At 35.8% G+C, this 23,099-nt stretch overlaps 1 protein-coding gene across 1 annotated transcript in view; it reads right to left on the bottom strand.

The window, feature by feature from the left end:
• LOC136026060 (putative leucine-rich repeat-containing protein DDB_G0290503) overlaps positions 1–23,099 on the bottom strand; it is a gene marked incomplete at its 3' end in the record, with an annotated part of 84,588 nt that overhangs the window by 12,094 nt on the left and 49,395 nt on the right. The window contains 4 exon segments of the mRNA XM_065702245.1: positions 1,188–1,359; positions 5,039–5,200; positions 10,450–10,635; positions 14,876–19,806. Of these exon segments, the coding sequence (XP_065558317.1) occupies positions 1,188–1,359; positions 5,039–5,200; positions 10,450–10,635; positions 14,876–19,806 (5,451 nt within the window).

The following is a 23,099-nucleotide window of genomic DNA, read 5'->3' as shown; positions in this document are numbered from 1 at the left end:
TCAATAAGAACCTATAACAGGAAACAAAACAAAAACGAAATCAACGCTACAATTAGGCCTCCGTCAAAGCAAAGAAATATAGGAAGACAACAGTTGATTGACTCTTGATTTTGAGCATTTACGAACATGTTCCTTCAAAAAAAGTAATTCTACTATGTAAGTGTCAATAGCTCATCTCGAGATGAAGCAACAATTGTGGCGTCAGGATAACAAGTGTGCGAGGGCCGAAAGCCCAATCTCAGCGAGTGGAGAGAGGTAATGTCAGAGGATATTTGCAAGGATCAAAGGCTCGAGCAATGAAATATGATGTACAGCTATATTTACAAAGGCTGGCAGCCCAAGTGACCTGAAGGGTTGACTCTTTTTTTTTTTGTTTATATGATATTGGCCTCTATGAGAAAGGTGTGATGTAACGTCGATACCTGTTTTTTCAAGTCCATGCATGAATTCACTTCTAACTTACGAGCTTTGTCGTTTTGAGCCCTCTAGCCCCTCCCCAAGTCAAGCCGAAAATTTAAATAAGGAAAAACGTAATTTATCCAATAATCGACACAATGATACATAATAATCTAATCCATCGAAACCTGAATCCAACTGTAATTTCCTTAATTCTATTATTTTCGCTTATTAGATTATTTTTATTAACTTAAATTTTATAGAAATTTGTTTTAATAAATTTATTTGAAATCTAAAAATGTTATTTTAAAATTTTATTTAAATTTAATTAATTTAAAATTAAAATTCATTTTAATTTATAAAATTAATTTTATTAATTTTTGCTAAGATCTGCTTCTTCTGACTAGTTTGCCAACACACCACCTTCTACCCCTTCTTCTATGATTAACATTAGTCGTTTTTGCATATACTGAGAAAACAGCAATTGCGAAACGAGTATTTACGCAACGACTCCAATTCACAGCTGGATTTCCTCTCGGAATGATCTACTTGGTAGAATTTGTTCTGCAAACCCCTCTGTTCAGGCATTCAAAAGAAAAGGCACAAACCTTGCACTTGCGCCTTCCACTTACAACCTTGAAATGAAACGAGGGAGCAGAGTAGCAGCATATCATGCACTATTCAGTCCCTGGCACCGTAAACCTCTGTATAAAAAAGTATTTCATTATTACAAGCAAATCAGTCTGTGAGATACAGATAAAAACAATAAAATAATTAAAAATAGAACTTACCGGTGCCGGAAGGAACCACTTTATTCGATCCTAAAGACTCGGCAGAAGAAATGGAGCTAAGTGACTCTCGCTTTGACGACACAGATGCAGTTAAAATTGGCTTTTTGAATACTTTGCTTGTTGCAATCGAGTGACGTCCCTCAATTATCAAATCTGCCATAGTTGATTGGAACTGAAGTGAAAAACTAAACCATGAAACAAAAGAAATAATCCTAGTCAAGTTTTAAATCCAAGGCCTAAGCTTAAGGAATGACGGGCGGAAATTCGATAAAGAGAAGTTCTCAATAAGTTTAAAAAAATACAGAACATAGAATAACAGAAGAATTTCAGACTCAAAAGTTTTTTTTCGTTTTTTTTTGGAGGAGTGAGTATGCGGTTGTATTCAAACTTTTACAGATCGATCACTTGACTTATAGGTGAACACTTGGCTTATAGAGGGGCTCGGGACCCTCGCTCCTCCGTGCGTCCCTTATTATCATGCTTGTCTAATACGGATGGAAAAATCCTGACAAAGTTAGGTTTCATGTAGTATTAGTTGAAAGATTTAAACAAATTTAAAGAAATGCCGTAGAGAAATCATGGAGCAAAAATTGTCATTTTAGTTAGATTTGGTTTTTTCGGACATTAAGGGGCTTTAAGTTTCTACTATAAATGCTGTATGAGTAGCAAATAATAGGGCCCACATAAAGAAAGGAGAAAGTAATCTACTTCAAACATGAAGGGGAAATTCAAATTTATTTTCGGCCCAACGATACGATCTTGAATATTTAATATTTCAAAAAATCTGCAATCAAAATAATTTGGGAGACATCTGTTACAGGCACCCTATTCTTCCGTAAATATTCCTGGATGATCGCTGGTCATCAAACAAGAAAATGGACTAATATTCCTATGGCATTAACCACATATAAGTCAGTATAACTACAATAATTGTAATACCTGAACAAGGGAGGGGGAGGGGGAGACGGATAAAAAAGGTACCAAGCCAGATGGCACGATACAAGAGGCAAATAGGAATTGGAGAAAATACAATTGTCTTAAAAATTATATTTAAAACATTTTAAAATACATGAAATTAAAATGACTTACATTACAAATAGCAACCAGGTTGCATGAATCTAGGAATGGTGCATCGAAGATATTTTGGGTCTTTATTGGGCCTTTAAAAAGTGAAAGTTGTTTTGACAGAAAAAAGGGGGGAAAAGGGCCTGGGGGAGAGCTAGTTGCCCGAAAAATGTTTTGGTCAGTGAAAAAGAGCACTATCACTTTTAATTTCCTTTCAAAGGAGTCCTCTCAAGATCTCCCAGGACCACTGGTACGATACAATCACCTCTAAAAACAAACAAAAAAACGTACATGCGATTTCTTTTCTCTCAAAAATCTTTCTTTGATTAATGATAAAACAAAGAGAAAAAAAAAATTTCATTAGGTTAATGGTTCCTTAGGAAGATAAAGTTAATTAGTTTTTACGAGTTCACTAACGGCTCATAAATGTATGTTGTTGAGGAGTATGTACTATATGTGCGCACTTACGTCAAATGGAAAGCATTGAAGGGTACGACCATATAATGAACTTAAGATAACAAACTAATTTTTCTGCTAAGTTTAAAGTTATATCTTGTCGCCTCAAACCGTTTATAATTCCAAACGTTACAGTTTCCACTGCATTTTATCAGAACTTATCTGTGATAAATTAGTAAAAAAGACATTGCCCACGGTCCCACCTGTCCTGTGGTAGCGCAGTGGGTTTGACCTTAGCTTGGTAATACGGCACCCAGAGATCGAATCATGCTGCAGTAATGCACTGCAGGGCCGACGCGGGGACCATAGTAGTCAAAAAGCGTCGTTAATATTATACAATACAATACAAGACCTCCCACCAACATCATTTTTATTCTCTTTCTCCAGATTTTTCTAGAGAATTATGAGTAGAATTCCGTTTCTCGTAATTCGTGCCGTCGTGGATTTCTACTGTTTTCAATAAAATGATCTCTGAAAGCACACTGGCTATGCAAGATTTACGAGAAAACGTAAATCTTGTATGACACAAGGAGAAAACGTAAAAATGAAGTAAATCTTAGCAAGTCGAAAAATGAAGCTTTTCTCCTGATTTCGTTATACCTCCCTAGTGATATAATTCGACAAAGTAAAATATCACCATATCTCGCCTCCTATTTAACATACTATACTCCAAACGTCACTGAATATTCACTGAAGGGGCTTCTAGGTTTACCACACTAATAAAGAGTCAACCACTGATTGGGCCGACAAAGAATGGAAAAAAAAAGTAAATCTGAAAAAAAAGGGTCAATAAGCAGTGTGAAGAAGTAGAAAAGGAACAAACAAACACATATCTCAAATATCATAGCTGTAGAGCCAGCTGCAATCAAGTAAAGGACGAACCACGGCCTCTACTACCCCCCCCCCCAAAAAAAAAAAAACGCGTTAATAAAAACTGGTTGGGTGACAAAAATTTCCATTTGTAGCTGATTCAGGAATGGTAACGATTTTCTCCATTAGTTTAAATATTAACATGTAATTTTGAAAACCAATCTCTAGAAACTTCAAAAATAGCTTGAAACCCCTCAAAAATTAGACTGAGTTTAAGCGAGAAGTACACCATTTGAATCGCAATTACTAAAAACCTTTTACAGGAAACTTGACAACACACTGACTTGAACAAAAAAGAAAATCACTTCTTTGTATGGGTAGCACTGATAAGTTCTCTTTTGTTCTTCGCTGACAGCGGAGGACTAGAATATAATAAAGAAATCTTTAAGGAAATTGCAATATCTAGTGACTTTTGTAATTCACTAAACATAATATTTCAATTTTTTCTTTTTTTTGTACAAAAACTGCATCTTCTTATACAAGACGATGTTATCACTATAAGGTGTCTTTGTTGTGACAAAAGCACGACAAAAAGCACAGAAGTAGAATGTATTATTTCGAAACTACAGTGAGAAAACCCTCCAAAAAATACTTCCTTGATTTTAAATGGAGTAGTTATTGTATATATTGGTTCGATTCTTTTTTTCAAATTAACTTTTTATATAAGATTCATAGTTGTTTAAATGTTTCGCTTTTCAACGCTGAGGACGCTTTGCTTTGATACAGGCAAAATATTCGTGTAATTGTATACGTATTTACGTACATAGCGCGAAGTGCGTATGATAATACCTACTATATCAATATGTAATACAAAGTAGACAGGAAATAATACAACTTTCGTAAAACGAAAACAAACAAAAAAAAACCTTGAAAAAACCCCAACAAAATATCAATTTACGGTCAAACAACAGAGGTTAAATTATAATGGAAAGACATATCTCAACCTCACACGCTCTCTTTCGCCCGCAAACTTTAGATTACATATTGATCATACAGAACGCTCAATCTGGGTAAGATTCAGAATCTCAAGAAATAAAAGTTAATTGGCAAAAAATGTTGAACATTAAAGATCAGTAAATAGATGGACGCTGTAATAGTAGCTATGGGTACATAAGGCCAATATTTAAAGGGGTGAAGAAATGTTTGCAGGGGAAGAGAAAAAATTAATATTTAAAAAGCTTTAAGGCCCAAATATCCAAATTTATGGATTACAGGTCACAACATCTTCCCTCTAGGAGGAGCACGGTAGTATTCAATATATGATGGCAGGAGAGGAGGAAGGGTGGAGTTATTAGTATAGTAATTCCTTCCTGAGTATCAAATAGAGCCTGAGTAAGATTGGAAAATGGTAGCCTAGAGATGTTCTTTTCTGGCCTTACAGAGATCATCTGAAAATTTTGCTTCGTGACGGTATTATTGATATATAATATGTCACTATTGGCTCCCATTAGGTTACTTACCCCATCATCTTTTGATTTGGAGGTCACTATTGACATCCTGGCTTCAGAATCTTTGAATTTTTGAATTAAATTAGCATTTTCAGCTTTTAAAAGCAGAATTTCATTTTTATTAGATTCATTTTCTTTCTCAACCTTGCTCAGCTTGTCTCGTAGCTCTACAATCTGAAAAAAAAAAAAAAAAATCAGGATTCCCCTATTGACATGTAGTAGTTAAAAGTCGGAAGCTCAATCAAAAGGTATCAAAGGCCCACTTTGACCACAAAATCTCAACTGGATAAAACGAAAAAAGAATCACAATTAGGAAAAATACCAATAACACGATAATATAGAAAAAATAAGGAAATGATTATTATTGTCCAAAAAAGCGAATATACAAAATCAAAAGGGTAACAAACAACCACAAGAAAAAAAACTTCTGGAAATCACTAATAAAGACAAAGATTTGATGGCGTTCTTTTTACTAGACTATGTCGAAACTTCTGAATTCTGAGGAAGAATTGAGTTCAAATGACCACGCTGCTCGGAATCATTATTATAAAAACAAGCAAACTCAGAAAAACAATGCAAAATCAGAGGTGAATAAAAACAAAGTTAAAAGACAAAAAAAAAAAAAAAAAACAAGAATTGAGAGAAGTATATAATTTCGTACAGAAATGACGTACGAACTCTACCGTGCGAACTCTATTCAAGAAAACCTATATATTTTGGTGTCGCGGCCAATAGGGGGAGCAAAATAAATTAAACAAAAAGTTTTTTTGGACTGTCTTTAAATAATTAACATGGGCATTACTCTTGCGATTAAAAAAATCAGTCATTAAGTCTCTCTCGAGGAGTGGGGAATACGCAGGAACTAATGTAGTATCGCTTTCTGTTAGCTTCGTATGGCTTTGTTCTATAAAAAATAAAGTAGCAATCTACCATGAGCCTCTTTGACAATACGGGTTACAGAACACAACTTATCTGCTTTCATTAGAAAGAGCATTCAAGGAAGGTGTCAAGAGGCTTCAAATATCAGGTACGATTTTATCCACACAGAGTAAAGGTGACCCACTTCTATCATTCTTAATTTCAAGGTCACTAAAGCATACATTCGCCTTTGGTAATTATATGATCACCTCTCTATGATGTTCCAATGTCCCACTAGCAGCGCGACGAAAAAAACGGACACGTCACTGCTTCCCATTGGAAAAATCGATTTTCCTTATTGCTCAAGATGAGACAGTAATTCTTCTATATGGGGTTTCTTTAGACTTATAACCGAACAATAAACTTTGTGAAGGGATCAAACAGGGCAATAGAGACTTTTGTTTCACCCTATGCCCGTGATTCTCAACATGGGGCACAGGCCCCATCAGTGGTGCGTCAAAATATTTTTGGCGGGTTATAGGTAGGACGTGTACCTTTTGGCTGACAATACTTTAGAGCCTTAATTTCGAAAAAAAATATCATATGGTCGACGTCATATTCGTATGCATTTCAGGAGCCAAGAAATACATGATATTATCGTAATAACGTCATATATTGTATCACAAGTGTTTCGTAGAGATAACATTTTCATTAGCATAAGATATGCATAAAGGAAGACCTGAAAAAACCAAGTCAATGGCCTTTTAAGTTTCCTTTAGGTGAAAACATGTAAAATTTCCATCAACAAAATTTACATATCACAAGGAAGAGGGCATCAGAATTTTAGAAATGCCTAGGTGAGACATGACCAGAATTCGGTCGGGAACCAATGCTCTATTGTTTATCTATCGGAATAGCGGATTCACAAATATCTTTTGTTTTGTTTTTGGTCTTTCAAATATGAAGTTTTTAGGGCAGTATCACCTTATTGACAGTGTTGCTACACTGAAGCGTGAAAACAAATAAGCAGAGCTAAAAAGTTAAATCTGACAATACATTTCGTCCGTAAAAAACAACATTGACAACCTGCTGATTTTCAAAAACAACTACACCTTCAAAGGAAAGTTATACCTTCGGATATTCTCATTATGGTGTCAGTTTTAAGCTTATTTTTTATTGATTATTTTAATTATATTAAAATATTTATAATTATAATTATATAATTTTTATTATTAAGCTTATTTTTTATACTCACATTTCATTTCTTTTTAATTTGGTACCCTCTTCTTCACAAAAAACTGCTTAACTTACATATAGGTCTTTTTTATTTAAAATTGAATCGCCAACTTTTCAAATTTTTAAGAGTATAATGGCAGTAAAAGTTTAAAGTGACAGGGAAAGTATAATAACTTACTAATATATAATATAAACGAAAATATAATATAATAGTTAATGCAATATTATTTATATAATATAATTATTATTAGTATAATAACATACAATATTATAGCAACCAATATAGTAACAATAATAGTATATAATAATAAGTATATAAAGGGGTTCAAATAATTTAACTTCAACTTCATAGTCCTTAGCACTTTGACAACAACAGTGCTATACTCGTACATGCAACTATCACTTCAACCTATTTATAGGATATATTGTAGATGGGGCTTTTACATGTTTAAAAGCTCCATATATCTTTATATGCTTTATGTCACTTCAACGTAGTTATAGGATATGCTGTATATGGATCTTTTACATGTTTAAAGGCTCCATATATGTTTTATTTCACTTCGACGTAGTTAAAGGCCATGCTTTATATGGAGATACTCTCCTACTTATTTTAAATTGTTTGTGTTTCTTTGACCGTAGTCTCCCATAGCGTTTGCCGAGTTTTCTTAGAATGAAATCTATCAGAAATGATGTAGCACAACCCCTTCTCCCTCCAAATTTAACAAATAACCAAGTACTAGCCTCACTTCCTACCTTAAAATACCAAGCAAAGAGCGGAAACTTAAGAAGTAACTTAAGAGTGGAAACTGGCACAAGTTTCAGCAAAATAAAGAAGAAATAAACGCCATCAAACATTTGTCGACCATAAGCATTTTTTCACGCTTTGTAATTGTTTTTCTGCCAGGAATTGAGACGAAACACTTTTAACATACTAATTTTACATACTAGAAACATTAAATTAATTCTTCATATTATAACAATGAAAAAAATAAGAAATGTCACAAAATTCTAGATGGCGTTGAGGGTTATTTTGCCGACAGTTACGCCAATTCCCATTATAGTGAATTACCCAGAATTGTTTGATACCAAGAAGATCTAGATGCTAATAACTGTAACATATGATAAGGATATTATATATAATGTCTGATATGTAACATCTGATAAGGATGTTATCTGATAAAGTTTATATGGAGTGTCTCGTCCTTAATTCGTTTCCTAGTTTTTTTGTTTTTTTTCGTGGATTTGTTCTTTGTTGGAGGAATTAACAGACGAGCTTGATACCCCTAACTGTCCAGTTCTTTTTTAATTAAATATAAAAAAAACAATTTTTTTTAACGGAAAGTAAGGAGCGACATTAAAACTAAAACGAACAAAATTACTTCGTATATGGAAGAGGTTGCTTCCTCATCAACACCCCGCTCTTTACGCTAAAGTTTGACTCTTTCTCTTAACTTTACTTTTTAAAACAGTAAAAAACTTTAGCGTAAAGAGCGGGGTGTTGATGAGGAAGCAGGCCCTTTCATATACGAAGTAATTTTTGTTCGTTTTAAGTTTTAATGTCGCTCCTTACTTTCCATTAAAAAAATTGTTTTTTTTATTTGATTTTTGGACGTTTTTGAATCAATGCATGTTTTGATTTTGGCTCTCCGCAGATGAATAATTAAAACGAAATTTGATTTTTTTTTTTTTTTGGCTAATTGGCTTTCTCATAGTTTTGATCGAATGATTTTGAGAAAAAAAGGAGCGGGGGAGAAGGCCTAGTTGCCTTCCGATTTTTTGGTTACTTAAAAAGGCAACTAGAACTTTTAATTTTTACGAATCTTTTTATTAGTAAAAGATATACATAACTTACAAATTAGCTTACGTAACGAACTTCTGTATTCTCATTTTTTTATTACGGATATGAAGGGGTTCACCCCCTCGTTAGTACCTCCCTCTTTACATTAAAGCTTAAATTTTGTCCCAATTTCTTAAGAATGACCCCTGAATAACAAAAGCCGTAGAATAAATAGTTGAAATTACTTAAAAATGCTTTAGTGTAAAGAGCGAGGTATTAGGCGGAGGTGAGCCCATCATATGCGTAATAATTTCTCTTTGTTTTAATTTTTAATGCTTCTCCTTACTTTCAGTTGAAAAAACTTTTTCATATTTATTTTTCGCTGTTTTTTTTTTTTAATAATGCTAGAGAATCCTGCGCTCCCTTCATGAAACTTTTCTTCCCCCATGACAAATTCCTCCAAGGAAAGTTCCTCCAACATATCCCCCTCTTCTCGACCCCCCCCAACCTAAAAATCCACCAGAAAACGTCTGTACACTTCCAAATAACCATTACTATATGTAAGCACTGATCAAAGTTTGTAACTTGTGGCCCCTCCCAAGGGGACTGTTTGGGAGTAAGTCGTCCCCAAAGACATAGTTATAAGGTTTTTTGACTACGCTAAATAAAATGGCTATCTCAGAATTTTGATCCGGTGACTTTGGGAAAATAATTAGCGTGGGAGGGGGCCTATGTGCCCTCCTTTTTTTGGTCACTTAAAATGGGCACTAATAGTTAAATAGTTAATAGTTAAAATAGGGTTTTCTGATACGCTGAATCTGATGGTGTGATTTTCGTTAAGATTCTATGACTTTTAGGGGTTGTTTCCCCCTATTTTCTAAAATAAGGCAAATTTTCTGAGGCTCGTAACTTTTGATGGGTAAGATTAAACTGGATAAAACTTATATATTTTATATCAGCATTCAAATGCGATTCTTTTGATGTAGCTATTAGTATCAAAATTCCATTTTTTAGAGTTTTGGTTAGTATTGAGCCGGATCGTTCCTTACTACAGTTCGTTACCATGAACTGTTTGATACCTTTTAGCTAGCTGTGCTTTATCCTTAGAAAGCTGTGTGGCACATTCCATCAAGGCACAATGCTCAAATAAAACAAGAACACTTTCTTGCAAGTAAAATTGTGCGATAATTGAGTTTGTTAGGTTATATAGTACAATCCAAAACTGAAAAAACATAGAGACGCGCTAAACTTACATGCAGAACAGCGTTGTCAATAGCTAAAAAATCCGGGTTGACAGATTAAAATCGTTTAGACACAAAATCATAATTCATATTGATCTTCCCGTTGCCTGGATCGTGATTCCTGAGAGTAAGTGTGATGTGGTTGAAAGGCTGGCCTTACGTGGCATGTACGAAACCACTGCCTGAGATGCTAGGATTCGAATAAAACTAGATACAGATATTGTTATCGAAAAGCAACGGGTTTGTTTTTATTTGACTATACTAGACTTTAGAAAGTTAAAAAAAAAATAAAAAAAATAAGAATCACTAACTCTGTTTTCCATTTTACTACGAGTATCTATTTCGGTGTTGAGTTTCTTCGTAGATTCCTCATACATCTCACGCAGTTTGTGATAACGGTCCTTAACCTCGCGGCAGTACTTCGCCAATTCTTCCACTTCTTTACATTTGGTATCCAAGTCTTTTTGGATATCTTCTAATATGTTTTTTCCAACAACCTGAAAAAAGGTCAAAATTATTTGAGTTGTCAATATCGTGAAATCATGTGACTTCATTGTGATTTTCACATCACAATGAATCACAAAAAGATCACGAAAGAACATACGCATTGATCACGATTTATGATCTAATTAAAATAATGCCATATTTACTGCTTCTCTCTTCCATCCCAGGTGAGTTTGGGATATTTGGACCTAAAAAAGTATGGGTCTCAGATTATAGATCTCATTCTTCCATTGTTTTTCTTTTCTTTTACTGTTGAACTGTTATGAGACTTACATTTCAATATATTGTTGAATTTTAGGTAGACGGTATATTAGGTAGGTATATTTTAGGTAACAATATATTGGGTAGACGCATTGATCACAATGAGATCACAAAAAGAACAAACGCATTGCAAAACTGTTGATTCCTGACAGGAAGAACTGGTATTCCAAAAATTACTGCAAGGAATGGTAAGAAGCAAGAAGTGAAGCGTATCATACCCTTTATGGTAATTATTGTGGGTCCCATGCAAAAGCAATTAAAACTGAAAATCGATACTTCGGTAATACCGTATACATAACAGCCATCAAATGATATTTTTAACTCTAACACGACCAGCGTACGTGGCACAGCATCGCCAGTGTCACTGCTGATGATACTAGGGTATGGTATCGCTGTCGAGACGGACCCGAATTCTATTAATTCTGTCCTTGCGGATTTTGTGCTGTGGTCTACCGCAGCTATAACTAGTGCGGATACAACAAGTGAACTGTCTGTAGTGAAGTATGTACCACTGTAGGGGTCTAGGGTATCAAGCTTAAAATTCTTCTCCTAAAACTCTTATTTTCCATCACGAAAGTTATCTCAAATAATACAAGACTCTATCCCCATACCAAAACAATTTACTCTCTAGACTCTACCTAGGCGAAAAATGATAAGATAAGCCAGTGTGAAAATTTAAAAACCTTACTGTTTCACAAGGCATGATCGCAAAAAAGAACTAACAGGTCAACTTCAAACGAAAAAGCTCATGCATTGCCTCCAGCACTGAGGTTGAATTTGTTGTTGATTACGCAGTGTTGTGCATTATTTTTAGTTTTTTCCCTAATTTTTCCTACTCCATATTTAGTGTATTTATACATTATGGTGGGTAATAAATTTATAATAATATTAATTTTAAATCTACCATGAGATTGGCTAGTTGTATAGAAAAAAATATTTTTTCATCATTTTGAAGAAGGTGGTACGTGGAACTGGTACGGTCTTAGAAAAAATTATACCAAAACAATTAACATGTCTAAGGAACCCAAAGCGGCAGTTCTCAGCTACTACCCAGGACAATCAAAAACCCACGACATCAAAAACCGATTTATACCCATAAACAATAATTATGCCCAAAAAAGGACAGAATGTTATCAAATGAAAATTATGAGACAGCAAATGCACTAATTGTAAGCACTCTTGACTGTGAGAAATAAATTTTTACTTAATTGAAGAGCAGTCTAACTTTAGGCTTTTAATGAAAACAATGTAGCGTCAAATCATGCTTCCCAGAATCAGTCGGAGAAGCCAAATCATGTTCCACAGAATCAGTCGGAGAAGCCAAGTGTAGCGTCACATCATGTTTTGCAGAATCAGTTGGAGAAGCCAAATGTAGCGTAAAATCATGTTTCCCAGAATCAGTCGGAGATGCTAAATGTAGCGTCAAATCATGTTTCCCAGAATCAGTCGGAGAAGCCAAATCATGTTCCACAGAATCAGTCGGAGAAGCCAAATGTAGCGTCAAATCATGTTTTGCAGAATCAGTCGGAGAAGCCAAATGTAGCGTCAAATCATGTTTCCCAGAATCAGTCGGAGATGCTAAATGTAGCGTCAAATCATGTTTCCCAGAATCAGTCGGAGAAGCCAAATTATGTTCCACAGAATCAGTCGGAGAAGCCAAATGTAGCGTCAAATCATGTTTTGCAGAATCAGTCGGAGAAGCCAAATGTAGCGTCAAATCATGTTTCCCAAAATCAGTCGGAGATGCTAAATGTAGCGTCAAATCATGTTTTGCAGAATCAGTCGGAGAAGCCAAGTGTAGCGTCAAATCATGCTTCGCAGAATCAGTCGGAGAAGCCAAATGTAGCGTCAAATCATGTTTTGCAGAATCAGTCGGAGAGGCCAAATGTAGCGTCAAATCATGTTTCCCAGAATCAGTCGGAGAAGCCAAATGTAGCGTCAAATCATGTTTCCAGAATCAGTCGGAGAAGCCAAATGTAGCGTCAAATCATGTTTCCCAGAATCAGTCGGAGATGCCAAATCATGTTTTGCAGAATCAGTCGGAGAAGCCAAATGTAGCGTCAAATCATGTTTCCCAGAATCAGTCGGAGATGCTAAATGTAGCGTCAAATCATGTTTTGCAGAATCAGTCGGAGAAGCCATGTGTAGCGTCAAATCATGCTTCGCAGAATCAGTCAGAGAAGCCAAATGTAGCGTCAAATCATGTTTTGCAGAATCAGTCGGGGAAGCCAAATGTAGCGTCAAATCATGTTTCCCAGAATCAGTCGGAGATGCTAAATGTAGCGTCAAGTCATGCTTTGCAGAATCAGTCAGGAAAGCCAAATATAGCGTTAAATCACGTTTTGCAGAATCAGTCGGAGAAGCCAAACGTAGCGTCAAACCATGTCTCCCAGAATCAGTCGGAGAAGCCAAATGAAGCGTCAAACCATGTTTCCCAGAATCAGTCGGAGAAGCCAAACGTAGCGTCAAACCATGTTTCCCAGAATCAGTCGGAGAAGCCAAATGTAGCGTCAAACCATGTTTCCCAGAATCAGTCGGAGAAGCCAAATGTAGCGTCAAATCATATTTCCCAGAATCGTTCGGAGAAGCCAAATGTAGCGTCGATTAATGTTTCCCAGAATCAGTCAGAAAATCCAAATTTAGCGTTAAATCATGCTTCGCAGAATCAGTCGGAGAAGCCAAATGAAGCGACAAATCATGCTTTGCAGAGTCAGTCGGAGAAGCCAAATACAGCGTTAAATCACGCTTTGCAGAATCAGTCGGAGAAGCCAAACGTAGCATTAAATCGTACTTCTCAGAATCAGTCGGAGAAGCCAAATATAGCGTCAAATCATGCTTTGCAGAATCATTCGGAGAAGCCAAATGTAGCGTTAAGTCATACTTCGCAGAATCAGCCGGAGAAACAAAATGTAGCCTCAAATCATGCTTCACACAATCAGTCAGAGAAGCCCAAAGTATCGTCAAATTATGCTTTGCAGAATCAGTCGGAGAAGGCAAATGTAGCCAAATCATACTTCGCAGCATTTAAACGCAAGTTGATTCAATAGTTAGAGAACAGCAACACGGTTGTCCCTTAATTATTAACAATTTTTTTTTCAGAGGTTCGCGCATCTTACGAGAAGAATAAAATGAATAGCGAGAGTAGATTACTTTATTGTTTGTTGATACTATATAATGATAGGTAATGCTAAAAACAAATCCCTGCAAGGTCCCTATTTATTCCCCGATTAACGCCCTTAGAGAGAGCTGTTATCCTTATTTACCCCTAGACAGGCCACTATAAGAAAGAATACTAGGAAAAATCTCTGAGGCCTCCCATGCAATCTCTAGGTCAGACTATTGACACAAAAAAATGTTCTTGGAATATTTATTCTAAATTGTCAATTCTAGACCACGTTATAAAATACGACATTAGCCTCTCAAGTATTACTTTTTTTTCTAGTCACAAAGAGGAAAAACCAACACCTTGGAGTACAAACAATAATGACAAAAAAAGTGACACTAAACCTACTATATTTTCAGTATAGGCAATGCTGGCTTTGACTACATACTCATAAATGGTTGCTTTGCCACTAATAATAATAAAAAAAGAAGAAAAAAAAGGACAGCCTTAAAATGGACAATATAAAAACTTTGCTTAAAATAAAGAAATGTTCAGAGAATACTGAGAAGTCACTTTCTCTCAGAAATCAAATAGTACTAAGTGGCACCTGTCAAGCGTGGCGGAACTGTGCCATGCGTATTGTTAAGTATTTCTAGGGTTTTGGGGACTATACCAAACGTGCAAAACCGTGCAGCACACGCGATGCTCCGTTGTACACCAGATGGCGGAAAGTCAGCACCCCTCCGAGAATATACACTCTAAAGTAGATGCATTAGAAGTAAAAAAAAGCGAAAAGGAGAAAAGAGCTCCTACTAGCATTAAAGATAGCGAGAAAGCAACAGACTAAATTTTTGAAGAAGAAAACTAACCTCTTTTTGACTATTCTCCCGCAGTTCACTAATAGTCTTCTCTTTTTGTATCACTTGGTGCTGATATTGTTCCACTTTGGATTCCAATTCTTTCTTCAGTTCCAAGGCAACTTCATTTTCTGCTCTCAATGAAGACAGTTGTTGATTCATAGCTTCAATGGCTTTTGAAGTTTGCTGATAATCCAACTCGAACTTATTGATCTTCTCAAGGAGTTCTGACACCAAAACCTCATTAGCGCTTTTTTCATCCCTTTCTTTCATCTGATGCTCAAGTCGCAGCTTCAATTCAGCTGATTTAGCAATCTCCACTCTAAGCTGCTCACTCAGTTCACTTATGCGTGACTTTCCTAACTCAACTTCTTTCACATATGCCTCAATAGTTTTTTCCTTGCTCTTCTCATGCCTAGTAACCTCGTCATTCTTTTTTGAAAGTTTTTCACGTAGTTCTTGGACTTCTTGCATCAATGTTGATACTAAAGAAGATTTATACTCCATTTCACTATTAGTTTCAACCAATTTAAGTTGAACATCATTGAGCTGTTCATTCAGTAGCTGATTTTCACTCAATAAATTTGATTCAAGCTCTTTGCGGCGCTCAGCTGTTTCTTCAATTTGATTTTTTAAGTTTTCCTTTTCTTCAATTTCCATTTGCAAACACTCCTCCAGCTCTTTGACACGAGTTTCTTTGCTAACCTTTAGCTGCTCCAGTCGGAAACACTGTGCTTCGTACTCGACGATTCGACTATTCAGTTCATTCATTAAAATTTCTTTTTCGGTCATCGACTTGTTATATAAACGATCGCAATTTGAAAGCTGATCATTAAGGTTGCTAAGCTTTTCTTCAGAAATTCTTTCTTTTTCGAGAGCATCTTGTTTTTCTGTCAATAGTTGGTTTAATGACTGCTGTTTTTCTTCGACTGTTGCTGACAACATCGAAATTTGGCTTTGAAGATGACTAATTTCATCAGAGTAACGGTTAACAGAACTACTGAGCTCTTCATTCAGTTTTCTTATTGTTTCCTGGGAGGAATTCTCTTTTTCGACAGCTTCTTGTTTTTCTGTCATCAGTTGGTTTAATGAAATCTGTTTTTCCTCGACTGTTGCTGACAGCATCGAAACTTGACTTTGGAGGTGACTAATTTCATCAGAGAAACGGTTAACAGAACTACTGAGCTCTTCATTCAGTTTTCTTATTGTTTCCTGGGAGGAATTATCTTTTTCGACAGCTTCTTGTTTTTCTGTCATCAGTTGGTTTAATGAAATCTGTTTTTCCTCGACCGTTGCTGACAGCATCGAAACTTGACTTTGAAGAGAATTAATTTCATCAGAATAACGGTTTACAGAACTACTGAGCTCTTCATTCAGTTTTCTTATTGTTTCCTGGGAGGAATTCTCTTTTTCGACAGCTTCTTGTTTTTCTGTCATCAGTTGGTTTAATGAAATCTGTTTTTCCTCGACCGTTGCTGACAGCATCGAAACTTGACTTTGAAGAGAATTAATTTCATCAGAATAACGGTTTACAGAACTACTGAGCTCTTCATTCAGTTTTCTTATTGTTTCCTGGGAGGAATTCCCTTTTTCGACAGCTTCTTGTTTTTCTGTCATCAGTTGGTTTAATGAAATCTGTTTTTCCTCGACCGTTGCTGACAGCATCGAAACTTGACTTTGAAGAGAATTAATTTCATCAGAATAACGGTTTACAGAACTACTGAGCTCTTCATTCAGTTTTCTTATTGTTTCCTGGGAGGAATTTTCTTTTTCGACAGCTTCTTGTTTTTCTGTCATCAGTTGGTTTAATGAAATCTGTTTTTCCTCGACCGTTGCTGATAGCATCGAAACTTGACTTTGAAGAGAATTAATTTCATCAGAATAACGGTTTACAGAACTACTGAGCTCTTCATTCAGTTTTCTTATTGTTTCCTGGGAGGAATTATCTTTTTCGACAGCTTCTTGTTTTTCTGTCATCAGTTGGCTTAATGAAATCTGTTTTTCCTCGACCGTTGCTGACAGCATCAAAACTTGACTTTGAAGAGAATTAATTTCATCAGAATAACGGTTTACAGAACTACTGAGCTCTTCATTCAGTTTTCTTATTGTTTCCTGGGAGGAATTATCTTTTTCGACAGCTTCTTGTTTTTCTGTCATCAGTTGGTTTAATGAAATCTGTTTTTCCTCGACCGTTGCTGACAGCATCAAAACTTGACTTTGAAGAGAATTAATTTCATCAGAATAACGGTTTACAGAACTACTGAGCTCTTCATTCAGTTTTCTTATTGTTTCCTGGGAGGAATTTTCTTTTTCGACAGCTTCTTGTTTTTCTGTCATCAGTTGGTTTAATGAAATCTGTTTTTCCTCGACCGTTGCTGACAGCATCGATACTTGACTTTGAAGAGAATTAATTTCATCAGAATAACGGTTTACAGAACTACTGAGCTCTTCATTCAGTTTTCTTATTGTTTCCTGGGAGGAATTATCTTTTTCGACAGCTTCTTGTTTTTCTGTCATCAGTTGGCTTAATGAAATCTGTCTTTCCTCGACCGTTGCTGACAGCATCGAAACTTGACTTTGAAGAGAATTAATTTCATCAGAATAACGGTTTACAGAACTACTGAGCTCTTCATTCAGTTTTCTTATTGTTTCCTGGGAGGAATTCTCTTTTTCGACAGCTTCTTGTTTTTCTGTCATCAGTTGGTTTAATGAAATCTGTTTTTCCTCGACCGTTGCTGACAGCATCGAAACTTGACTTTGAAGAGAATTAATTTCATAAGAATAACGGTTTACAGAACTACTGAGCTCTTCATTCAGTTTTCTTATTGTTTCCTGGGAGGAATTCTCTTTTTCGACAGCTTCTTGTTTTTCTGTCATCAGTTGGTTTAATGAAATCTGTTTTTCCTCGACCGTTGCTGACAGCATCGATACTTGACTTTGAAGAGAATTAATTTCATCAGAATAACGGTTTACAGAACTACTGAGCTCTTCATTCAGTTTTTTTATTGTTTCCTGGGAGGAATTCTCTTTTTCGACAGCTTCTTGTTTTTCTGTCATCATTTGGTTTAATGAAATCTGTCTTTTCTCGACCGTTGCTGACAGCATCGAAACTTGACTTTGAAGAGAATTAATTTCATCAGAATAACGGTTTACAGAACTACTGAGCTCTTCATTCAGTTTTCTTATTGTTTCCTGGGAGGAATTCTCTTTTTCGACAGCTTCTTGTTGTTCTCTCATCAGTTGGTTTAATGAACTCTGTTTTTCCTCGACCGTTGCTGACAGCATCGAAACTTGACTTTGGAGATGACTAATTTCATCAGAGTAACGGTTAACAGAAATACTGAGCTCTTCATTCAGTTTTCTTATTGTTTCCTGGGAGGAATTCTCTTTTTCGACAGCTTCTTGTTTTTCTGTCATCAGTTGGTTTAATGAAATCTGTTTTTCCTCGACCGTTGCTGAGAGCATCGAAACTTGACTTTGAAGAGAATTAATTTCATCAGAATAACGGTTTACAGAACTACTGAGCTCTTCATTCAGTTTTCTTATTGTTTCCTGGGAGGAATTCTCTTTTTCGACAGCTTCTTGTTTTTCTGTCATCAGTTGGTTTAATGAAATCTGTTTTTCCTCGACCGTTGCTGACAGCATCGATACTTGACTTTGAAGAGAATTAATTTCATCAGAATAACGGTTTACAGAACTACTGAGCTCTTCATTCAGTTTTTTTATTGTTTCCTGGGAGGAATTCTCTTTTTCGACAGCTTCTTGTTTTTCTGTCATCATTTGGTTTAATGAAATCTGTCTTTTCTCGACCGTTGCTGACAGCATCGAAACTTGACTTTGAAGAGAATTAATTTCATCAGAATAACGGTTTACAGAACTACTGAGCTCTTCATTCAGTTTTCTTATTGTTTCCTGGGAGGAATTCTCTTTTTCGACAGCTTCTTGTTGTTCTCTCATCAGTTGGTTTAATGAACTCTGTTTTTCCTCGACCGTTGCTGACAGCATCGAAACTTGACTTTGGAGATGACTAATTTCATCAGAGTAACGGTTAACAGAAATACTGAGCTCTTCATTCAGTTTTCTTATTGTTTCCTGGGAGGAATTCTCTTTTTCGACAGCTTCTTGTTTTTCTGTCATCAGTTGACTTAATGAATTCTGTTTTTCCTCGACCGTTGCTGACAGCATCGAAACTTGACTTTGAAGAGAATTAATTTCATCAGAATAACGGTTTACAGAACTACTGAGCTCTTCATTCAGTTTTTTTATTGTTTCCTGGGAGGAATTCTCTTTTTCGACAGCTTCTTGTTTTTCTCTCATCAGTCGGTTTAATGAAATCTGTTTTTCCTCGATCGTTGCTGATAGCATCAACATTTTATTTTGAAGATGACTTATTTCATCAGAATAACGACTAACAGAACTACTGAACTCTTCATTCAGTTTTCTTATGGTTTCTTGGGAGGTTTCCTCTTTATAGACAGCTTCTTGTTTTTCTGTCATCAGTTGACTTAATGAATTCTGTTTTTCCTCGATCGTTGCCGATAGCATCAACATTTTATTTTGAAGATGACTTATTTCATCAGAGTGACGGTTAAGACAATTACTGAGCTGTTCATTGAGTGTTCTTATGGTTTCTTGGGAAGTTTTCGCGTTTTCAACAGCATCTTGTTTTTCCATCAATAGTTGATTTAATGAATGCTGTTTTTCCTCGACCGTTGCTGACAACACTAAAATTTGACTTTGGAGTTGATTAGTTTCATCAGAACAGCGGTTAACAAGGTCACTAAGCTGTACAGTTAGGGTGTTTATTATTCCTTCGGACTGTTTTTCCTTTTCAATAGTCACTTCCTTTTGTTCCTGCAACTGATTCTGAAGAAGTGATAGCTGTTCTTCGAGCAATGCCTTCTCATCTCTAAGAAGCGCAAACCCGATGGGTTCATTGAAACCTAAAAAAAAAAAAAAAAAATTGTCGTCGGATTGGCAAGAAAATCATTCAGAGTGCTAATCACTTGTCTATCGTTCTTGCAGCGGTAACTGCAAACTAGTAAAAGAAAAACAACGCCCGTAATTACAAAAATATAGCACAGAACTCTAACAAGAGCTAAGAGCTCAAATGGCACTTGTGACGAGGCAAGAAGAGCTAAGAGCCAAGAGATCATATGGTATGAGCTCTAATAAAACTCTATGAATCAATAGATTGATTTAAAAAAGAAAATAAGAGGCTTAATGCCGGTCAGGATTTAAAATAACAGCTCTGAGTCACGATGTCCTTCTAAAAATCAAAATTCATTAAGATCCGATCACCCACTCGTAAGTTATAAATACCTATTTTTTTCTAATTTTTCCTCTCTCTTTAAACCCCCAGATGGTCGAATCTGGGAAAACGACTTTATCAAGTCAAATTGTGCAGCTCCCTGACACGCCTACCAATTTTCATCGTCCTAGCACGTCCAGAAGCACCAAACTTGCCAAATCACTGAACCCCTCCCCCCAAATCCCCCAATAAGAGCAAATCCAGTACGGTTCCGTCAATCACGTATCAAGGAAATTTGCTTATTCTATCCACCAAGCTTCATCCCGATTCCTCCACTAAAAGTGTTTTCCAAGATTTCTCCCTCCAACTTCCCCCAGTGTCAAAAGATCTGGTCGGGATTTGAAATAAGAGCTCTGAGACATGAATTCCTTCTAAATATGAAATTTCATAAGAATCCGATCACCTACTCTTAAGATAAAAATACCCCAATTTTCACATTTTCCAAGAATTCCGGTTTCCCCCTAAACTCCCCCAAAGTCACAGGATCTGGTCGGAATTTAAAATTAAAGCTTTAAAGCACAAGATCCTTCTAAATATCAAATTTCATTAAGATCTGGTCACCCTTTCGTAAGTTACAAATAACTCAATTTTCAAAATTACCCCCCCCCCCCCAACTCCATCAAAGAGAGGAGATTCGGTCCGGTTATGTCAGTCACGTATCTTAGACAGGTTTCTATTCTTCCCTATCCAGTTTCATCCTGATCTCACCGCTTTAAGTATTTTTTAAGATTTGCTGCCCCCCCCCCCAGTTACACTTGATCCGGTTGAGATTTAAAATAAGAGATCTGAGTTACGAGGTCCTTCTAAATACGAAGTTTCATGAAGATCCGATCATTCCTTCGTAAGTTAAAAATACGTCATTTTTTCAAATTTTTCAGAACTACCCCCCCCCCAAATACCCCAAAGAGAGCGGTTCCGTTCCGGTTATGTCAATCATGTATCTAGGACTTGTGCTTATTTTGCCCACCAAGTTTCATCCCGATCCCTCTACTCTAAGTGTTTTCCATGTTTTAGGTTTCCCCCTCCCAACTACCCCCCCCCCAATGTCACCAGATCCGGTTGGGATTTAAAGTAAGAGCTCTGAAACATGATATCGGGATTTAAATTGAGAGGTCTGAGACACAATATCCTTCTAAATATCAAATTTAATTGAGATCTGAACACCCGTTCGTAAGTTAAAAATACCTCATTTTTTCTAATTTTTCAGAATTAACCCCTCCCCCCCCAATACCGCAAAGAGAGCGGATCTGTTCCGGTTATGTCAATCATGTATCTAGGACTTGTGCTTATTTTTTCCCACTAAGTTTCATCCCGATCCCTCCACTTTAAGCGTTTTCCAATATTTTAGGTTTCCCCCTCCCAGCCCCCCCCCCAATGTCACCAGATCCGGTAAGGATTTAAAATAACAACTTTAAAACACGATATCCTTCCAAATATCAAATTTCATTAAGATCTGATCAACCGTTCGTAATTTAAAAATACTTCGATTTTTCTATTTTTTTCCGAATTAACACCCCCCCCCCAGATGGCAAATCGGAAAAACAACTATTTCTAACTTAATCTGGTCCGATCCCTGATACACCTGCCAAATTTCATCTCTTAGCTTACCTGGAAGTGCCTAAAGTGGCAAAACCGGGACCGACAGAATTTGCGATTGCTATATGTCACTTGGTTAATATCAAGTGCCATAAAAATGGGACCGGGATCAAAACAAAAAGTGCACCATTGGAATTGATGTGGCCGAAACTTGTAGTCCCTTGGATTGATCAGCCGGGAAATCCATTTTTTGCATGGAAATCAATATCAATGATATCCTTTTTTTTCTCTGCTGTTAGCGGGGCAGTGGACTACTATGAAGAGCTATTTAAGCGCTCAATTTAAAGGAAATTGCAACATTTACTCGCTTTTTTAACTAAAGAAAAAAATAAATTTAATTTAAAATAAATTTTTTACAAGAAACAGCATCTTCGTGAAGAAGATGCTGAATAACGTCGTAATTGTAGACGACATTACAAATTTATGTTTGTAACGTCATTTACACACGTAAATGGCGTTACAGTAAAATACTTTAAAGAGTGTCCTGGATAAAGATAATAAATTAGTTCGTTCTTTACTAGTCCTGCTAAAGGGTTTTTCCTCTGTTTAAAAAAAAGGATAAAGAGCGACGGCTTAACTGAGTGTTATATCTTTGGAAAGGAGTGGAAAGGTCATAAGTTGTCATGACCAATGACAACAAAGGATGTGAACGAATACTTCTTTATTTGTTAAAGCCAAAAAAGTAAAAGCATTTCATATGCATTTTGTTTTCAATTAAGTGCAAATTTTGTTCTTGTCTTGAGGAGGTGTGGGGGTTATCAACTCTACTCATGTTAATTTTTGCTCGTTTTTGAATTTGACTTGACTATTTATTGTAATTTTTGTTCGTTTTGGGTTTAATTCCTTTATTGATGGTGATTTGTGATAGTTTTACGCTTGAAAAATTATTTGAATTTATTTCTATTCATTTTTGGCTTAACGAGGCTCTTTATTATTCTTTGTAAAACTTGTTTTGTAGAAAGTTTTATTAATTAATTTCTGTTCCTTTATTATTGACATAGTCTTTTTCACGGAAAACAATATTTTATATCTTTTTCGTTTTCTATTCAACTCCATAGTTTTTACTTTGAAGATTATCTAACTTTATTTCTACTCATATTTTTTTAATGAGGCTCTTCATTTTTTAAAAAAAGCTTGTTCCGTAGGTTTCCCATTAACAAATACTATCTGTAAATAAATAAATAAAAAAGAACAACAAGTTTTTCAACTGAAAGTAAGGAGCAGCTTTAAATCTTAAAACAAACAGAAATTAGTACGTACATGGAAGGGACTGCCTCCTTCTCGAGATCTCACTCTTTACGCTAAAGTTTTTTTTTCATAGAATTTTAG

This window comes from Artemia franciscana, chromosome 4 (genome assembly GCF_032884065.1).
Source record: "Artemia franciscana chromosome 4, ASM3288406v1, whole genome shotgun sequence".
In the NCBI taxonomy this organism is placed as follows: Eukaryota; Metazoa; Arthropoda; class Branchiopoda; order Anostraca; family Artemiidae; genus Artemia; species Artemia franciscana.
Note: the sequence above shows the minus strand (reverse complement) of the source record. Positions and strands in the feature narration are given on the sequence as shown.